Raw genomic sequence first — 18,916 nt, forward strand, 5'->3', positions numbered from 1 at the left:
TGGCAGGGCTGAAATGCAGTGGAAATGTTTTTTGGATTCAGTTCATTTGCATGGCAAAGAGGGATTTTGCAATTAATTGCAAAATCTGAGGCAGCAGACTTTGAAAATTAATGTTTGTGTCATTCTCAAAACTTTTGGCCACGACGGTACAGTAAATAGAATATTGTAAGTAAGAATATTTTCAAGATAAATACACAACGCAGAGGACACGTGGACTAAAGGTCAGGAGGACCAAAGGTCAAGAGAGTACTAACGATCAATAGGGAATTATCAATGGAAATAGTTGGTTTTCAGTTCCACATCTGTTTAGAATCTGTGTAGGATTGTCAATCCTGGACTCGTAGCTACATGGCATGTTCTCATTGGTGCAAATTGTTTATACATTGAACCTGAAATAGGATACTTGTTATTTGGCCCAGTTATATTGCAAGAAATTCGAGTTGGTCAACCACAGGCTAGGGCTGGATTACAAAGTACATCTTGTCCCTTTGTTCTGTGGGGAGATTGACTGAGGGGAGAACCACTGAGGACAGCGAAGAATGAACATCTAGCATCTACCTCTCCACATGATTTGTTCTCTTTGAATAAACCTATTTTCCTCCCCCTGATTTTCTTTGTGGTCTATGTTATTGAAGAGTAACATCAACTGCTAACAGATTTCATTGCATTCAAATGGGAGCTTTAGAATGTTGAAAAAAATCATATTAAAGTGGATGGAAGGAGGACAAAAGCTGAATAGTTTAAAAAGTATAAATGATATCAAAAAACTGTATGCAAGCACATTATTCCAGACTGGTCTGCACATCTTTTAAGTTTGAATCACGTATCTAGCTTAAACAGTGTACAAAATATAGCATTCCAAAGAATAAAGAGTCAGAAATAAGTTGTACAATATTTAAAGTGTGAGAAGCAAGTCACACTAATAAAATAAAACTAAGATTAAAAGTAATATGACAGAGTGTCACCTTGGCAACAGCTCCTGGAGATTGGTCAGGAGTTTGTTGTTGGTTGTTTGAAGTGTTACTTGGACGTGTAATCTCCTGTAATATAGAAAAACACCATCACGTTCTGGCAGTGACTCAAGTTGTAGAAAGTTGGTTTGGTAGAACTCCTTTCAAAATACCTTCCCAAATGTGTCCAGATTCTGTTGTGTCTTCTCTCTATCCTCCATGGTCTTATGTGCATGCAACAGCACAGTACTAATCTGCCAGCAGCACAAACAATGACGCCACTTTCGTATGGTAATGAGGAAACCTTCAAAATAAAAGCCTGCATTTCAACACATTGCAAGATAAAATTGGCCATTGATTAAAATTATATTGTGCCAACAAGAAAAAGTTATTTATGAAAACAAAAACAAAATACGTTTTTAAAAACATTTAACACAATAATGAAAAAATAATGTTTATTATACAATGTTTATTATCTATACTGTTGTCTTGTCACTTTATCCCTACCTATATGCACATATCTACCTCAATTACCTCGTACCCCTGCACATCGACTCAGTACAGGAACCCCGTGTATATAGACAAGTTATCGTACCTCATTATGGATGTATTTATTGTGTTATTATTTCTCTGTGCATTGTTGGGAAGGACCCGTTAGTAAGCATTACACTGTTAGTCTACACCTGTTGTTTACAAAGCATTACACTGTTAGTCTACACCTGTTGTTTACCAAGCATTACACTGTTAGTCTACACCTGTTGTTTACCAAGCATTTCACTGTTAGTCTACACCTGTTGTTTACCAAGCATTACACTGTTAGTCTACACCTGTTGTTTACCAAGCATTTATCTGTTAGTCTACACCTGTTGTTTACCAAGCATTACACTGTTAGTCTACACCTGTTGTTTACCAAGCATTTACCTGTTAGTCTACACCTGTTGTTTACCAAGCATTTACCTGTTACTTCCGACTTCAACTGTATATGCACATCTACTCAGTACTGGTACCCCGTGTATATAGACAAGTTATCGTACCTCATTGTGGATGTATTTCTTGTGTTATTATTTCTCTGTGCATTGTTGGGAAGGACCCGTTAGTAAGCATTACACTGTTAGTCTACACCTGTTGTTTACCAAGCATTTCACTGTTAGTCTACACCTGTTGTTTACCAAGCATTACACTGTTAGTCTACACCTGTTGTTTACCAAGCATTTACCTGGTAGTCTACACCTGTTGTTTACAAAGCATTACACTGTTAGTCTACACCTGTTGTTTACCAAGCATTACACTGTTAGTCTACACCTGTTGTTTACCAAGCATGAGATAAATTAAATGTGATACTAACCAAATACAGTTCCTTGAAAAAGTGTTCAAACCCCTTGAATTTATTCACATTTTATTGTGTTACAAAGTGGGATTGAAATGGATTTAATTGTAATTTTTTGTCAACAACCTACAGAAAATGTTCCCTTTAAGTGGCGCATGTGTCCCTGCTGCACATTAGAAATATCAGCCCAAGAAGAGAAGCACAAGGTTGAATTTCACTGAACTTTCTGGAGTTTTCCCTGTTAGTTAACACTATCAACGTTTCCCTTTACTGTGGCAATTATGATCGAATCAACACAACATTAGTCACTTTCAATATAACGTACCGAAACAAAATGAACTGTGAAAGAGATTCTGCTATAGGCAGAACGCTTCAGAGTAGGATTCTACTGCTCACAACTCAGCCCGCACAGACCGCTGCGGCATAACCAATCAGAGCTGCTGTAAGCCTACATGCAATTATACAACTGGTGGGTCTAATCCTGAATACTGATTGGTTAAAACCGCATTCCAGCCTGTGTCTATTCTACAAATTACCACCGGCTAAATCTATGATGTTAAAATGCCTATTTACTCTGTTTCCATCTGACTGCACAATGCACTCATCAGCCCAGCCAGGCAATTTATAAACTTGATCTCCACTATAAAAGCATCGAGACATTATCTCACATTTCTCTGTAACGTCGTACAAAGGGGGCCAAGGCGCGGCGTGTAAAGTGCTCATATTCACTTTTATTAAGACACTTAGAACAAAAACAACAAAACGACCGACAACAGTTCCGTCAGGTGACCACTATACACTAAACAGGAAACAACTACCCACAAACAACAGGAAAAAACACCCCTACTAAATATGACCTCCAATTAGAGGCAACGAGGAACAGCTGCCTCCAATTGAAGGTCAACCCAATAAACCCCAACCTAGATATAGACAAACTAGAAATCCAACATAGAAATAGAGAACATAGAACAAACACAAAAACACCCCCTGTCACGCCCTGACCACTCTACCATAGAAAATAACAACTTATACTGGTCAGGACGTGACAATCTCACATTTCTTTTGGACTAACATTTAGTTTTCAATAACGGAGATTTCTCTAAACCTTGCTGTCTGTCTCTCTGACATTTACAACATTGTTTCAATATTCAAATTCAATGTCCAGCTGTCCCATAGTAATGAATGTGTCGTGAGTCGGGATGAAAGACAGGTAGGATGCTTTTCTCAGCCAGTCGACATCATGAATCAGCATCATTTCTATGGATATATAGAAATAACTATTGGCTATCTCCTCTGAACAACAGTGTCCTGACGAGAGAGCACATTTTCTATGCCAGGTGAAATTGCGCATCATTAGCTCATTGTTATGGATGTATTGAAATAAATGTCATTAGAAAAACAGCTTAAACAAATGCAAATGCAGCTACTTCGTTGTTATTCTGGCTGCACTGTTTGACATCACTGTTTTTTAACCGTTGCTGGCTTGCTAGCAAGCAAGGGATAAGAACGTTGCCAGCCAGTATGGCAATGGAACATTTAGAACAAACGACTGGGTCGTGTCCATAGATACAGAACAAAAAGACTGAACGACTGGGTCTCATCTCTGGCAACCGAACCAACAGAACATACGACCAGCCAGCTTGGGTAGCAACCGTAGATTTGTGTCGGGACTATATCTTGTGGAAGGATGAAAAAGTATAAATAAATTAATCAAAATAATGTTTTTAATGAAAATATGTCAATCATTATTTGAATATGTTGGTAACCCGTTGTATAAAAGTGATAATGCCAGAGAAGCCAGTGTTTGGAGGATATATTGGCACGGGTGTTGTTAGGCCCGAGACAAAGTCCAAACACGGCTTCTCTGGCATTATCACTTAAATAGACCATTGCAATATATGGATCTGTGCCATATACTTTGAACTGGACTGTGTTTACAGCATGAGCGGTTGTGAGTAGATGCGCTTGTTTTGAGATGAAAGCGCGAGCTACATGTAGCCACGTGTGAACATTTTGTTCATATCCTTTGCTAGTTAGTGAGTTAGTAGTCCAGTTATAGATCATTTTGTAGTCATCAATAGGGGGATGATTGCTTCCTAACACTCCTAGCACAAAATGTGTACATTTCTAGACATCTTTTAAAAGCAGGTCCGGTAAAGAGCTTTTTTTTAGTCTTAAAGGGGCAGTGTTGTATTTTGAGACAGGCTTGAATAATTTGTCTGATTCGCTGTAATAATGGTATGGGAATACTAATGAATTGTATTTTGTAAAGTGGTTTCTTGCATCAAATAACACAACAATATTTTCAGTCACCTCCTTGTCTGAGGGACAAGTGGATAAACAAGTCTCATGGAATGTAGGCCTACATAGAACACCACACATTGGCTGCTACTGTAGGCTGAATGATAGAACGGCTATTTCCATGTTAAAATATTAGGGGATGCATTGTATACATTGTTTTTATTTTTCTCAAATAGCCACTCTAGCATACTTGGCCACCGTTAAAACTGTAGCTAAAGCAGGTACAGCCTCAGTGTTCACAGTAAATGCTGGAAGTTGCACAGAATTTTCACAACGTTCAAGTTTGCGCCCAGCAGACCTGACATTTGCTCAGTGCCAAAAAAATAGGGAACATTGTCAGAAAGGTCACAGTGGAAGATAGTCGTTGCAATAAGTATTCAGCTCCGAGTCAGTACATGTTAGACACACCTGGATTGTGCAATATTAGCCTAATATTATTGTCACTACAATGTTATTGATCAATCCTCAGTTTTTTACCATCACAGCCATTGAACTCTAACTGTTTTAAAATCAACAAATAGCCTCAAGGTAACATCCCTGAGCAGTTTTTCAAGTCCTGCAGCTAGCAGGACTACATTTTGCTAGCTAACAGGATGTCATGTCCTGACCAGCAGAGGGAGTAGTTGTGTAGTATTTTGGTCAAGACGTGGCAGAAGAAGTCTGTGTATGTGTGTTCTGGGATGTATGTTTCTATGTTGGTCTGTGTGGCTCCCGATCAGGGACAGCTGGTTATCGTTGTTCCTGATTGGGAGTCATATATTAGGTGTGTGTTTTTCACTTGGGTTTGTGGGTTGTTGCGTTAGCACTGCTATTATTTGTATGTATAGCCTGTCTTGAGTCGTTTTTGTTTATTGTTCGCCGTGTTTGCTTTATTATTTTTTCAATAAAAAGATGAGTATTCACATCCCGCCTGCATTTTGGTCATTTCAACACGGCAACACCTGTGACACAGGATCAGCTAAATACAACTCCCCCTAGATGCAGCCATGTCTCATTGTCACGTTATGAGATTTGTAAATGAAAGACGAATATGATAATACGAATCTAATTTCCCCCCATCTTCCCTTTTAGGGAATTTCTGGCGCAGCACAGACATGCCCTTATCCAGATGGTGTGACAAAGGCATTTCCTTAAAGACCTGCTAACTTTGTTGTTGGACCCAGTCAGGTCATTAACACAACAATATAACGAGCCATACCGTGTGGTGCTGGGTCCAGTCAGGTCTTTATCACAACAATATAACGACCCATACCATGTGGTGCTGGGTCCAGTCAGGTCTTTATCACAACAATATAACGACCCATACCGTGTGGTGCTGGGTCCAGTCAGGTCTTTAACACAACAATATAACGAGCCATACCTTGTGGTGCTGGACTCAGTCAGGTCTTTGACAGAATCAAGAGAGAAAACCTTCATGGCGGGAGCTCTCCAGGAACAGGGTTGGAGCGCACTGGCCTACACAACGGGAGCTCTCCAGGAACAAGGTTGGAGCGCACTGGCCTACACGACGGGAGCTCTCCAGGAACAGGGTTGGAGTGCACTGGCCTACACGACGGGAGCTCTCCAGGAACAGGGTTGGAGCGCACTGGCCTACACAACGGGAGGTCTCCAGGAACAGGGTTGGAGCGCACTGGCCTACACAACGGGAGCTCTCCAGGAACAGGGTTGGAGCGCACTGGCCTACACTACGGGAGCTCTCCAGGAACAGGGTTGGAGCGCACTGGCCTACACGACGGGAGCTCTCCAGGAACAGGGTTGGAGCGCACTGGCCTACACGACGGGAGCTCTCCAGGAACAGGGTTGGAGCGCACTGGCCTACACGACGGGAGCTCTCCAGGAACAGGGTTGGAGCGCACTGGCCTACACAACGGGAGCTCTCCAGGAACAGGGTTGGAGCGCACTGGCCTACACAACGGGAGCTCTCCAGGAACAGGGTTGGAGCGCACTGGCCTACACAACGGGAGCTCTCCAGGAATAGGGTTGGAGCGCACTGGCCTACACAACGGGAGCTCTCCAGGAACAGGGTTGGAGCGCACTGGCCTACACAACGAGAGCTCTCCAGGAACAGGGTTGGAGCGCACTGGCCTACACAACGGGAGCTCTCCAGGAACAGGGTTGGAGCGCACTGGCCTACACGACGGGAGCTCTCCAGGAACAGGGTTGGAGCCCCCTAGTCTACAAGACAGCTTTCAACATACCAGTATTTGTGTACATTACTTTAAGAAATGCTGGTATAAAATACAATATTTGAAATAAAATATATCAAATTATCCTTTTTTTTCAAAGGTGGTTGCAATGCTGTGAAAACAACTTGTACTGCACGAGTGCAAAAAATATATATATTCCCAAATATATACCCTAAAGAAGGCACAGTGATGCCGAAACGTTTGGTAAATACCCAATAAATTACTGTGAGTTTAGATACGGAGTGTGCGACTTTCTTTTGATAGTTTATATTCCCTGTTTTATGCGTAGCAGTCGGACGTCTGTTTTGTCTTGTCCTGTATATATCGTTTTCTTCGTATATATTTCGTATATATTTTTAATCTCAATTTCCATCTACGGACTGAATATACTCTCCTGCAACCTGCCTCACCCAATGTGGTACAGATCTGCTATTTTTATACTTTAGAACCGGACCCCCCATCAGTAGCTAGCCAGATAACTAGCTACTAGCTAGTAGTCAGTTAGCCACTGCTAGCGGTCATTCCCGTTAACTCAGACATCAGCCAGCCTCAGCCCGGTCAATTCCTGCCAGTCTGCACAGCGTGATATCAACCCAAAGCATATCGGACTGCTTTTTCTCTACCACATCTCCGGATTCCTATCGCAAACTTTACACCGGATCATCGCAGCTAGCTAGCTGCTATCCGAGTGGCTACTCCTGGCTAACGTCTCTATCCCGAAGCAAGCCCTAGTTTGCCTGGAGCTAGCCTCGAGCTAGGCCCATCTCCCGGCTAGCCGAAGAGGTCCATCAGACAATTCTTGGGCTACAATACCTCTTTTGCCAATTGGCCTGGATCCTTTACTGCCGACACAGAGCCCCACCGATCCATCACGACTGGTCTGCCGACATAACCGTCCGAGGGGGTTTCAATAGGTTCTTCAGTTGCGACGTCGCCGGAGGCCCATCTGCTAGCCCCGGCCCGCTAGCTGTCTGAATCACTGTGTCTCCAGCTCGCCTAGCGGAGTAGAGACTACTGAATCGGCTCCCTGACTCATCTATTGCTACTCACTGGACCCTATGATCACTCGGCTACACATTTCTCTCCCTGATGTCAATGTGCCTTGTCTATTGCTGTTTTGGTTAGTGATTATTGTCTTATTTCACTGTAGAGCCCCTAGTCCTGCCCAATAAGCCTTAGATACCCACCCCACATGCAGTGACTTCACCTGGCTTAACTGGAGACAGGTAAGAGACAAAACCTCTCTCATCGTCACTCATTGCCTAGGTTTACCTCCACTGTACTCACATCCTACCATGCCCTTGTATGTACATTATGCCTTGAATCTATTCTTCCGCGCCCAGAAATCTGCTCCTTTTACACTCTCGGATCCGAACGCACTAGACGACCAGTTCTTATAGCCTTTAGCCGTACCCTTATCCTACTCCTCCTCTGTTCCTCTGGTGATGTGGAGGTTAATCCAGGCCCTGCAGCCCCCCAGCACCACTCCCATTCCCCAGGCGCTCTCATCTGTTGACTTCTGTAACCGTAAAAGCCTTGGTTTCATGCATGTTAACATTAGAAGCCTCCTCCCTAAGTTTGTTTTATTCACTGCTTTAGCACACTCTGCCAACCCGGATGTCCTAGCCGTGTCTGAATCCCGGCTTAGGAAGGCCACCAAATATCCTGAAATTTCAATCCCTAACTATAACATTTTCCGACAAGATAGAACTGCCAAAGGGAGCGGAGTTGCAATCTACTACAGAGATTGACAGAACTCTGCAGGCTGACTATCCAGGTCTATGCCAAACAATTTGAGCTTCTACTTTTAAAAATCCACCTTTCCAACAACAAGTCTCTTACCATTGCTGCTTGTTATAGACCCCCTTCGGCTCCCAGCTGTGCCCTGGACACCATATGTGAATTGATTGCCCCCCATCTATCTGCAGAGTTCGTACTGTTAAGTGACCTAAACTGGGACATGCTTAACACCCCGGCCGTCCTACAATCTAAGATATATGCCCTCAATCTCACTCAAATTATCAAGGAACCTACCAGGTACAACCCTAAATCCGTAACCATGGGCACCCTCTTAGATATCATCCTGACCAACTTTCCCTCTAAATACACATCTGCTGTCTTCAACCAGGATCTCAGTGATCACTGCCTCATTGCCTGCGTGCGCAATGGGTCCGCGGTCAAACGACCACCCCTCATCTTTGTGAAATGCTCCCTAAAACACTTCAGCGAGCAGGCCTTTCTAATCGACCTGGCCCGGGTATCCTGGAAGGATATTGACCTCATCCCGTCAGTAGAAGATGCCTGGTTGCTTTTTAAAAGTGCTTTCCTCACCATCTTAAATAAGCATGCCCCATTCAAAAAATGTAGAACCAGGAACAGATATAGCCCTTGGTTCACTCCAGACCTGACTGCCCTTGACCAGCACAAAAACATCCTGTGGCGTACTGCATTAGCATCGAATAGCCCCCGCGATATGCAGCTTTTCAGGGAAGTTAGGAACCAATATACACAGGCAGTTAGGAAAGCAAAGGCTAGCTTTTTCAAACAGAAAATTGCATCCTGTAGCACAAACTCCAAAAAGTTCTGGGACACTGAAAAGTCCATGGAGAATAAGAGCACCTCCTCCTAGCTGCCCACTGCACTGAGGCTAGGAAACACTGTCACCACTGATAAATCCACGATAATTGAGCATTTCAATAAGCATTTCTCTACGGCTGGCCATGCTTTCCACCTGGCTACCCCTACTCTGGTCACCAGCCCTGCACTCCCCACAGCAACTTGGCCAAGCCTCCCCATTTCTCCTTCACCCAAATCCAGATAGCTGATGTTCTGAAAGATCTGCAAAATCTGGATCCCATACAAATCAGCTGGGCTAGACAATCTGGACCCTCTCTTTCTAAAATTATCCGCCACCATTGTTGCAACCCCTATACCAGTAGCCTGTTCAACCTTTCTTTCGTATCGTCTGAGATCTTCAAAGATTGGAAAGCTGCAGCGGTCATCAACCTCTTCAAAAGGGGGAGAAACTCTAGACCCAAACTGCTACAGACCTATATCTGTCCTACCCTGCATTTCTAAAATCTTCGAAAGCCAAGTTAACAAACAGATCACCGACCTTTCTCCACTATGCAATCTGGTTTCCGAGCTGGTCATGGGTGCACCTCAGCCACGCTCAAGATCCTAAACAACATCATAACCGCCATCGATAAAAGATAGTACTGTGCAGCCGTCTTCATCGGTCTGGCCAAGGCTTTCGACTCTGTCAATCCCCGCATTCTTATCGGCAGACTCAATAGCCTTGGCTTCTCAAATGACTGCCTCACCTGGTTTACCAACTACTTCTCAGATAGAGTTCAGTGTGTCAAATCGGAGGGCCTGTTATCCGGACCTCTGGCAGTCTCTATGGGGGTGCCACAGGGTTCAATTCTCGGGCCGACTCTTTTCTCTGTATATCAATGATGTCGCTCTTTGCTGCTGGTGATTCTCTGATCCACCTCTACGCAGACGACACCATTCTGTATACATCTGGCCCTTTTTTGGACACTGTGCTAACAAACCTCCAAACGAGCTTCAATGCCATACAACACTGCTAGTAAAACTAAGTACATGCTCTTCAACCGATTGCTGCCCGCACCTGCCCGCCCGACTAGCATCACTACTCTGGACAAATACCTAGGTGTCTGGTTAGACTGCAAACTCTCCTTCCAGACTCACATTAAGCATCTCCAATCCAAAATTAAATCTACAATCGGCTTCCTATTTCGCAACAAAGCCTCCTTCACTCATGCTGCCAAACATACCCTTGTAAAACTGATTATCCTACCAATCCTTGACTTCGGCGATGTCATTAACAAAATAGCTTCCAACACTCTACTCAGCAAACTGGATGCAGTCTATCACAGTGCCATCCGTTTTGTCACCAAAGCCCCATATACTACCCACCACTGCGACCTGTATGCTCTCGTTGGCTGGCCCTGACTACATATTCGTCGCCAAACCCACTGGCTCCAGGTCAATTATAAGTCTTTGCTAGGTAAAGCCCCGCCTTATCTCAGCTCACTGGTCACCATAGCAACACCAACCCGTAGCACGCGCTTCAGCAGGTATATTTCACTGGTCACCCCCAAAGCCAACGCCTTTCCTTCCTCTCTGCTGCCCATGACTGGAATGAATTGCAAAAATCACTGAAAAAAAACAGCAACAGCGCCTCTTCAACCTCAGGATGCTGAAGAAATTTGTCACCAAAAACACTCAAACTTTTACAGATGCACAATTGAGAGCATCCTGTCGGGCTGCATCACCGCCTGGTACGGCAACTGCTCCGCCCACAACCGCAAGGCTCTCCAGAGGGTAGTGAGGTCTGCACAACGCATCACCGGGGGCAAACTACCTGCCCTCCAGGACACCTGCACCACCCGATGTCACAGGAAGGCCAAGAAGATCATCAAGGACAACAACCACCCGAGCCACTGCCTGTTCACCCCGCTATCATCCAGAAGGTGAGGTCAGTACAGGTGTATCAAAGCTGGGACCGAGAGACTGAAAAACAGCTTCTATCTCAAAGCCATCAGACTGTTAAACAGCCATCACTAACATTGAGTGGCTGCTGCCAACATACTGACTCATCTCTAGCCACTTTAATATAAAAAATTGGATGTAATAAATGTATCACTAGCCACTTTAAACAATGCCACTTTATATAATGTTTACATACCCAACATTACTCATCTCATATGTATATACTGTACACTATACCATCTACTGCATCGTACCTATGCCGCACGGCCATCGCTCATCCATATATTTATATGCACGTATTCTTATTCATTCCTTTACACTTGTGTGTACAAGGTTGTTGTTGTGAAATTGTTAGATTACTTGTTAGGTATTACTGCATGGTCGGAACTAGAAGCACAAGCATTTCGCTACACTCGCATTAACACCTGCTAACCATGTGTATGTGACCAATAAAATGTCATTTGAATTGAAGCTGGAGACTTATATCTCCCTCTCTAACTTTAAGCATCAGCTGTCAGAGCAGCTTACCGATCACTGTACCTGTACACAGCCAATCTGTAAATAGCACATCCTACTACCTCATCCCCATATTGTTCTTTATCCTCTTGCTCTTTTGCACCCCAGTATCTCTACTTGCACATCATCATCTGCACATCTATCACTCCAGTATTAATGCTTAATTGTAATTAGTTCACCTCTAGGGCCTATTTATTGCCTTACCTCCCTACTCTTCTACATTTGCACACACTGTACATAGATTTTTCTATTGTGTTATTGACTGTACGTTTGTTTATGTGTAACTCTGTGTTGTTGTTTTTGTCACACTGCTTTGCTTTATCTTGGCCAGGTCGCAGTTGTAAATGAGAACTTGTTCTCAACTGGCCTACCTGGTTAAATAAAGGTGAAATAAATTAAATTAAATTAAAATTCCCAAAGTTTAGCATGTCTTTGCAGCGGGACTCTTATTTTGAAGGGAAATACATCTGCATTTGTGCCGCCAGCATAATATCCTGCTGCAAGCAGAACGCTAATCAACTACAGAAGAGTATTAGGGCCAAGCAAAAAGATGGAGAAAAAAAACTGATGTACTTAAAGGTCGACTTTGGGCAAAAACAACGGCTTTAAACTGTATAACTGATCAATACCACACCATGCCAGGTAATTTAATGTTTCAACAACAACAACAACAACAGCAGGACTCACATGATATTCTACAAACACCACACAGGGCAGACATCACAATTATTCGCAAAAGGAAACGACGCAGAGGAAGAAGAGCCGGATGCCTCGTCCGGATCCGCAGAAGGCAACTAGGAGAGCTGTCGTTACCGTCAATATTACTCGCCAACGTGCAATCATTGGACAATAAACTAGACGAGGTACGATCACGAATATCCTACCAACGGGACATCAAAAACTGTAATATCCTATGTTTCACGGAATCGTGGCTGAATGATGACATGGATATTCAGCTAGCGGGATACACGCTGCACCGGCAAGATAGAACAGCACACTCCGGTAAGACGAGGGGGGGCGGTCTGTGAATATTTGTAAACAACAGCTGGTGAACGGAATCTAAGGAAGTCTCTAGATTTTGCTCGCCTGAAGTAGAGTATATTGTGATAAATTGCAGGTCACACTACTTGCCTAGAGAGTTTTCACCTATACTTTTCGTGGCTGTTTATTTACCACCACAGACAGATGCTGGCACTAAGACCACACTCAGTCAGCTGTATAAGGAAATAAGCAAACAGGAAACCACTCACCCAGAGGCAGCGCTCCTAGTGGCCGGAGACTTTAATGCAGGGAAACTTAAATCAGTTCTACCAATTCTCCATCAACATGTTAAATGTGCAACCAGAGGGAAAAAAATTCTAGATCACCTGTACTCCACACACAGAGACGCCTAAAAAGCTCTCCCTCGCCCTCCATTTGGTAAATCCGACCACAACTCTATCCTCCTGATTCCTGCTTACAAGCAAAAATTAAAGCAGGAAGCACCAGTGACTCGGTCTATAAAAAAATGGTCAGATGAAGCAGATGCTAAACTACAGGACTGTTTTGCTATCACAGACTGGAACATGTTCCGGGATTCTTCCAATGACATTGAGGAATACACCACATCAGTCACTGGCTTTATCAATAAGTGCATTGAGGACGTCGTCGCCTCAGTGACTGTACGTACGTACGTACGTACGTACCCCAACCAGAAGCCATGGATTACAGGCAACATGAAGCACTGAGCTAAAGGGTAGAGCTGCCGCTTTCAAGGTGCGGGACTCTAACCCGGAAGCTTACAAGAAATCCCGCTATGCCCTGCGATGACCCATCAAACAGGCAAAGCGTCAATACAGGGCTAAGATTGAATCATACTACACCGGCTCCGACGCTCGTCGGATGTGGCAGGGCTTGCAAACTATTACAGACTACAAAGGGAAGCAAAGCCGCGAGCTGCCCAGTGACACGAGCCTACCAGATGAGCTAAATCACTTCTATGCTCGCTTCGAGGCAAGCAACACTGAGGCATGCATGAGAGCATCAGCTGTTCCGGACGACTGTGTGATCACGCTCTCCGTAGCCGACGTGAGTAAGACCTTTAAACAGGTCAACATTCACAAGGCTGCGGGGCCAGATGGATTACCAGGACGTGTGCTCCGGGCATGTGCTGACCAACTGGCAGGTGTCTTCACTGACATTTTCAACATGTCCCTGACATGTCCGTAGCCATGAAGTGCTTTGAAAGGCTGGTAATGGCTCACATCAACACCATTATCCCAGAAACCCTAGACCTACTCCAATTTGCATACCGCCCAAACAGATCCACAGATGATGCAATCTCTATAGCACTCCACACTGCCCTTTCCCACCTGGACAAAAGGAACACCTATGTGAGAATGCTATTCATTAACTACAGCTCAGCGTTCAACACCATAGTGCCCTCAAAGCTCATCACTAAGCTAAGGACCCTGGGACGAAACACTTCCCTCTGCAACTGGATCCTGGACTTCCTGACGGGCCGCCCCCAGGTGGTGAGGGTAGGTAGCAACACATCTGCCACGCTGATCCTCAACACTGGAGCTCCCCAGGGATGCGTGCTCAGTCCCCTCCTGTACTCCCTGTTCACCCACGACTGCATGGCCAGGCACGACTCCAACACCATCATTAAGTTTGCTGACGACACAACACTGGTAGGCCTGATCACCGACAACGACGAGACGGCCTATAGGGAGGAGGTCAGAGACATGGCCATGTGGTGCCAGAATAACAACCTCTCCCTCAACGTAACCAAGACTAAGGAGATGATTGTGGACTACAGGAAAAGGAGCACCGAGCACGCCCCCATTCTCATCGACGGGGCTGTAGTGGAGCAGGTTGAGAGCTTCAAGTTCCTTGGTGTCCACATCAACAACAAATTAGAATGGTCCAAACACACCAAGACAGTCGTGAACAGGGCACGACAAAGCCTATTCCCCCTCAGGAAACTAAAAAGATTTGTCATGGGTCCTCAGATCCTCAAAAGGTTCTACAGATGCAACATCGAGAGCATCCTGACCGGTTGCATCACTTCCTGGTACAGCAATTGCTCGGCCTCCGACAGCAAGGCACTACAGAGGGTAGTGCGTACGGCCCAGTACATCACTGGGGCAAAGCTGCCTGCCATCCAGGACCTCTACACCAGGTGGTGTCAGAGGAAGGCCCTGAAAATTGTCAAAGACCCCAGCCACCCCAGTCATAGACTGTTCTCTCTACTACCGCATGGCAAGCGGTACCAGAGTGTCAAGTCTAGGACAAAAAGGCTTCTCAACAGTTTTTACCCCCAAGCCATAAGACTCCTGAACAGGTAATCAAATGGCTACCTGGACTATTTGCATTGTGTGCCCCCCAACCCCTCTTTTTACGCTGCTGCTACTCTCTGTTTATCTTATATGCATAGTCACTTTAACTATACATTCATGTACATACTACCTCAATTGGCCCGACCAACCAGTGCTCCCGCACATTGGCTAACCGGGCTATCTGCATTGTGTCCCACCACCCGCCAACCCCTCTCTTTACGCTGCTGCTACTCTCTGTTCATCATATATGCATAGTCACTTTAACCCTTTCACACGTACCATCACACAGGGTGTGATTGTTCTACAGTGGTCCCTGAAGCGAACACTCATTTAGAACGCTCATTTAGAACGCTCATTTAGAACGGCCAGTTTCGAATGACGCAACAATCAGCATTTGAGCTGGCCACACTTTTTTCAGAAACTATTTACACAAACACAGTCCTTACAAAGTTATCTCCAGAATGTGAGCAGTTTATTTTTGGATGCAATGGTTCAGATATTCACAGAAGTGTATATATAGCACAACACAATCATCCTAACTGGAAAAATGTAGGCTACATTTGTCGTAGCGCTAACTGAGGAAAGATTGACCCAACACAAGCAGTCATATTTTCTAACTCTCGGCTGACGTAAACTACAATATGAATTAGCTAATAGCAATTACTATGTATAATTAATCACATCACGGGTGAGCTCACCATTGATCGAAATAATTAGGTAAAACCCTTTCTAGAAATCGAAAGTTATCCGTCGATTAGTTTCAGCTCTCAGCCATGCATTTTTTTCCTCACAGAAACCGAAGATAATGAGAGAAGACAAGATGAGTTTGGTCTGTTTATAGTATGCATGTTGAAGGGGTGTGTCATCTACCGTCGTTCACATCCCACCATTCATTTCCGGAAGTCCTCAAAAAATGAGTTAACTCTTACTCACCTCATTTTGTTATAACATCTGGTCAAACGGATGATTACGTGAAACCCAGAATGCATTGTATGTCAACACCCATGCCTCCATACATATAGCTGGAATTAGCTTAGCTCATCATAATCAGTACAACCTTCAAAACATTATTTTACACACATACAATGCGCCCATTACAATTTATGCAAAAATCGGAACGCATGATTTATCACGGGTAATTGAAAAACGTGAATAAAATACTAAATATATCAATAATACCACACAAAACATTTTCTGATTGTGATTTATTGATACAAATCACGGTAACCTCTCACTCCCACTCTGAGCCATTCAGTGGTGTTGTTTATGTAACAATCACATCCTGGAATGGAGAGAACGTTCGAACATCACGTGCATAAAAAAAACTCACGCTGGGGAGACATCAGAGATATTTGGAACTCACACGTGAAAGAGTTTTAACCATATCTACATGTACATACTACCTCAATCAGCCTGACTAACCGGTGTCTGTATATAGCCTTGCTACTCTTATTTTCATGTCTTTTTACTGTTGTTTTATTTCTTTACTTACCTACACACACACACACACACACACACACACACACACACACACACACACACACACACACCTTTTTTTCCGCACTATTGGTTAGAGCCTGTAAGTCAGCATTTCACTGTGAGGTCTACTACACCTGTTGTATTCAGCATTTCACTGTGAGGTCTACTACACCTGTTGTATTCAGCATTTCACTGTAAGGTCTACTACACCTGTTGTATTCAGCATTTCACTGTGAGGTCTACTACACCTGTTGTATTCAGCATTTCACTGTGAGGTCTACTACACCTGTTGTATTCAGCATTTCACTGTGAGGTCTACTACACCTGTTGTATTCAGCATTTCACTGTAAGGTCTACTACACCTGTTGTATTCAGCATTACACTGTGAGGTCTACTACACCTGCTGTATTCAGCATTTCACTGTGAGGTCTACTACACCTGTTGTATTCAGCATTTCACTGTGAGGTCTACTACACCTGTTGTATTCAGCATTTCACTGTGAGGTCTACTACACCTGCTGTATTCAGCATTTCACTGTAAGGTCTACTACACCTGTTGTATTCAGCATTTCACTGTAAGGTCTACTACACCTGTTGTATTCAGCATTTCACTGTAAGGTCTACTACACCTGTTGTATTCAGCATTTCACTGTAAGGTCTACTACACCTGTTGTATTCAGCATTTCACTGTAAGGTCTACTACACCTGTTGTATTCAGCATTTCACTGTGAGGTCTACTACACCTGTTGTATTCAGCATTTCACTGTAAGGTCTACTACACCTGTTGTATTCAGCATTTCACTGTGAGGTCTACTACACCTGTTGTATTCAGCATTTCACTGTGAGGTCTACTACACCTGTTGTATTCAGCATTTCACTGTAAGGTCTACTACACCTGTTGTATTCAGCATTTCACTGTGAGGTCTACTGCACCTGTTGTATTCAGCATTTCACTGTAAGGTCTACTACACCTGTTGTATTCAGCATTTCACTGTGAGGTCTACCTACACCTGTTGTATTCAGCATTTCACTGTGAGGTCTACTACACCTGTTGTATTCAGCATTTCACTGTAAGGTCTACTACACCTGTTGTATTCAGCATTTCACTGTGAGGTCTACTACACCTGTTGTATTCAGCATTTCACTGTAAGGTCTACACCTGTTGTATTCAGCGCACGTGACAAATAAACTTTGATTTGATTTGATTTAATGTTTAAAATAAATAAATAAATGGATGAATAAGATATTTTACTACATTCGTGTAATTTCTTACAGATCTCTACAGCTTCCGTCCAAAAACAAATCCTGTGAAATGACGTTAACACATACTGGAGGGCAGTGGAGGCTGGTGAGGGGAGGACGGCTCATAATAATGGCTAGAAAGGAGCCAATGAAAATGCATCAAACAAATAGGAAACCGTGTGTTTGATACTATTCCACCTATTCCGCTCCAGCCATTACCATGAGCCCATCCTCCCCAATTAAGATGCCACCAACCTCCTGTGCTGGAGGAGTTACTGGCTAGCTACAGTGGCTAGCTTAGCTAACAAACTAGCTACAGTGGCTAGCTTAGCTAACAACCTAGCTACAGTGTCTAGCTTAGCTAACAAACAAGCTACATTGGTTGCTGAGCGCATAACCAGAAAAACACATGGATGAACCACTAAAGCCACACCCCATATCTGTTTGAAAATTGAGAAAGAGGCAGAGTTGACCGTTTTTGTGCCTAAAGTTGACCTTAAAAAAAAATGAAAAAAGGTCTGAATAATATTTCAGAATCTCCATGTTTTGAATAAAGTGGCATTATTTACAGAATAAATTAAACTTAGAGAATAAAGTCATAATATTTCAAGAATAAACTCTATTTTATTTAAAGAATAGTCAATTTCGAAAATAAAATTGCAGTTCTTTTTCAAGATTAAAATAGGGGAATTTGATTAATTACATTGCTCCCTGTTGCTGAGCGACTCCGTTGAAATGGCCTAGTTCGATGACCTGGTGAAACTATACTATAGAATTGGCTTTAGTAAGAAGGAAATCCATGCTCTTTCAGAACATAATGACCATATTATTTTAAGTATTAGGACCTTGAAGAGGTTATGCCACAGATTGGGTCTTTTCAGAAGGAGGAGGTAGTCTTTTGGCCTTGGTGCAAAGTGAAAGCAACTGAAAGTATGGAATACATTTTAGGAACTTCGTCATCCCTCCTCAGACCTTACCCCTTCCCTAGTCAGGTATCAACCCTGCACTAGTCAGGTATCACCACTCCTCCTAAACCCTCCCCTAGTCAAGTATCACCACTCCTCCTAAACCCTCCCCT

At 43.6% G+C, this 18,916-nt stretch overlaps 1 protein-coding gene across 2 annotated transcripts in view; it reads right to left on the bottom strand.

Moving 5' to 3' along the window:
- LOC115157619 (protein FAM111A-like) overlaps window positions 1-18,916 on the bottom strand; it is a 201,385-nt gene that overhangs the window by 180,584 nt on the left and 1,885 nt on the right. Inside the window, exons 1-3 of one of the 2 annotated variants that reach the window (XM_029706020.1) lie at window positions 15,817-15,915; window positions 1,124-1,254; window positions 966-1,040 (exon numbers count right to left, since the gene is read on the bottom strand). In XM_029706020.1, coding sequence (XP_029561880.1) covers window positions 966-1,040; window positions 1,124-1,171 — 123 coding nt within the window. In that variant the 5' untranslated portion in view covers window positions 1,172-1,254; window positions 15,817-15,915. Of the gene's footprint in view, window positions 1-965; window positions 1,041-1,123; window positions 1,255-15,816; window positions 15,916-18,916 lie in introns of those variants that run through there. The other variant, XM_029706018.1, reaches the window with a different exon arrangement.

This window comes from Salmo trutta, chromosome 21, assembly GCF_901001165.1.
Source record: "Salmo trutta chromosome 21, fSalTru1.1, whole genome shotgun sequence".
In the NCBI taxonomy this organism is placed as follows: domain Eukaryota; kingdom Metazoa; phylum Chordata; class Actinopteri; order Salmoniformes; family Salmonidae; genus Salmo; species Salmo trutta.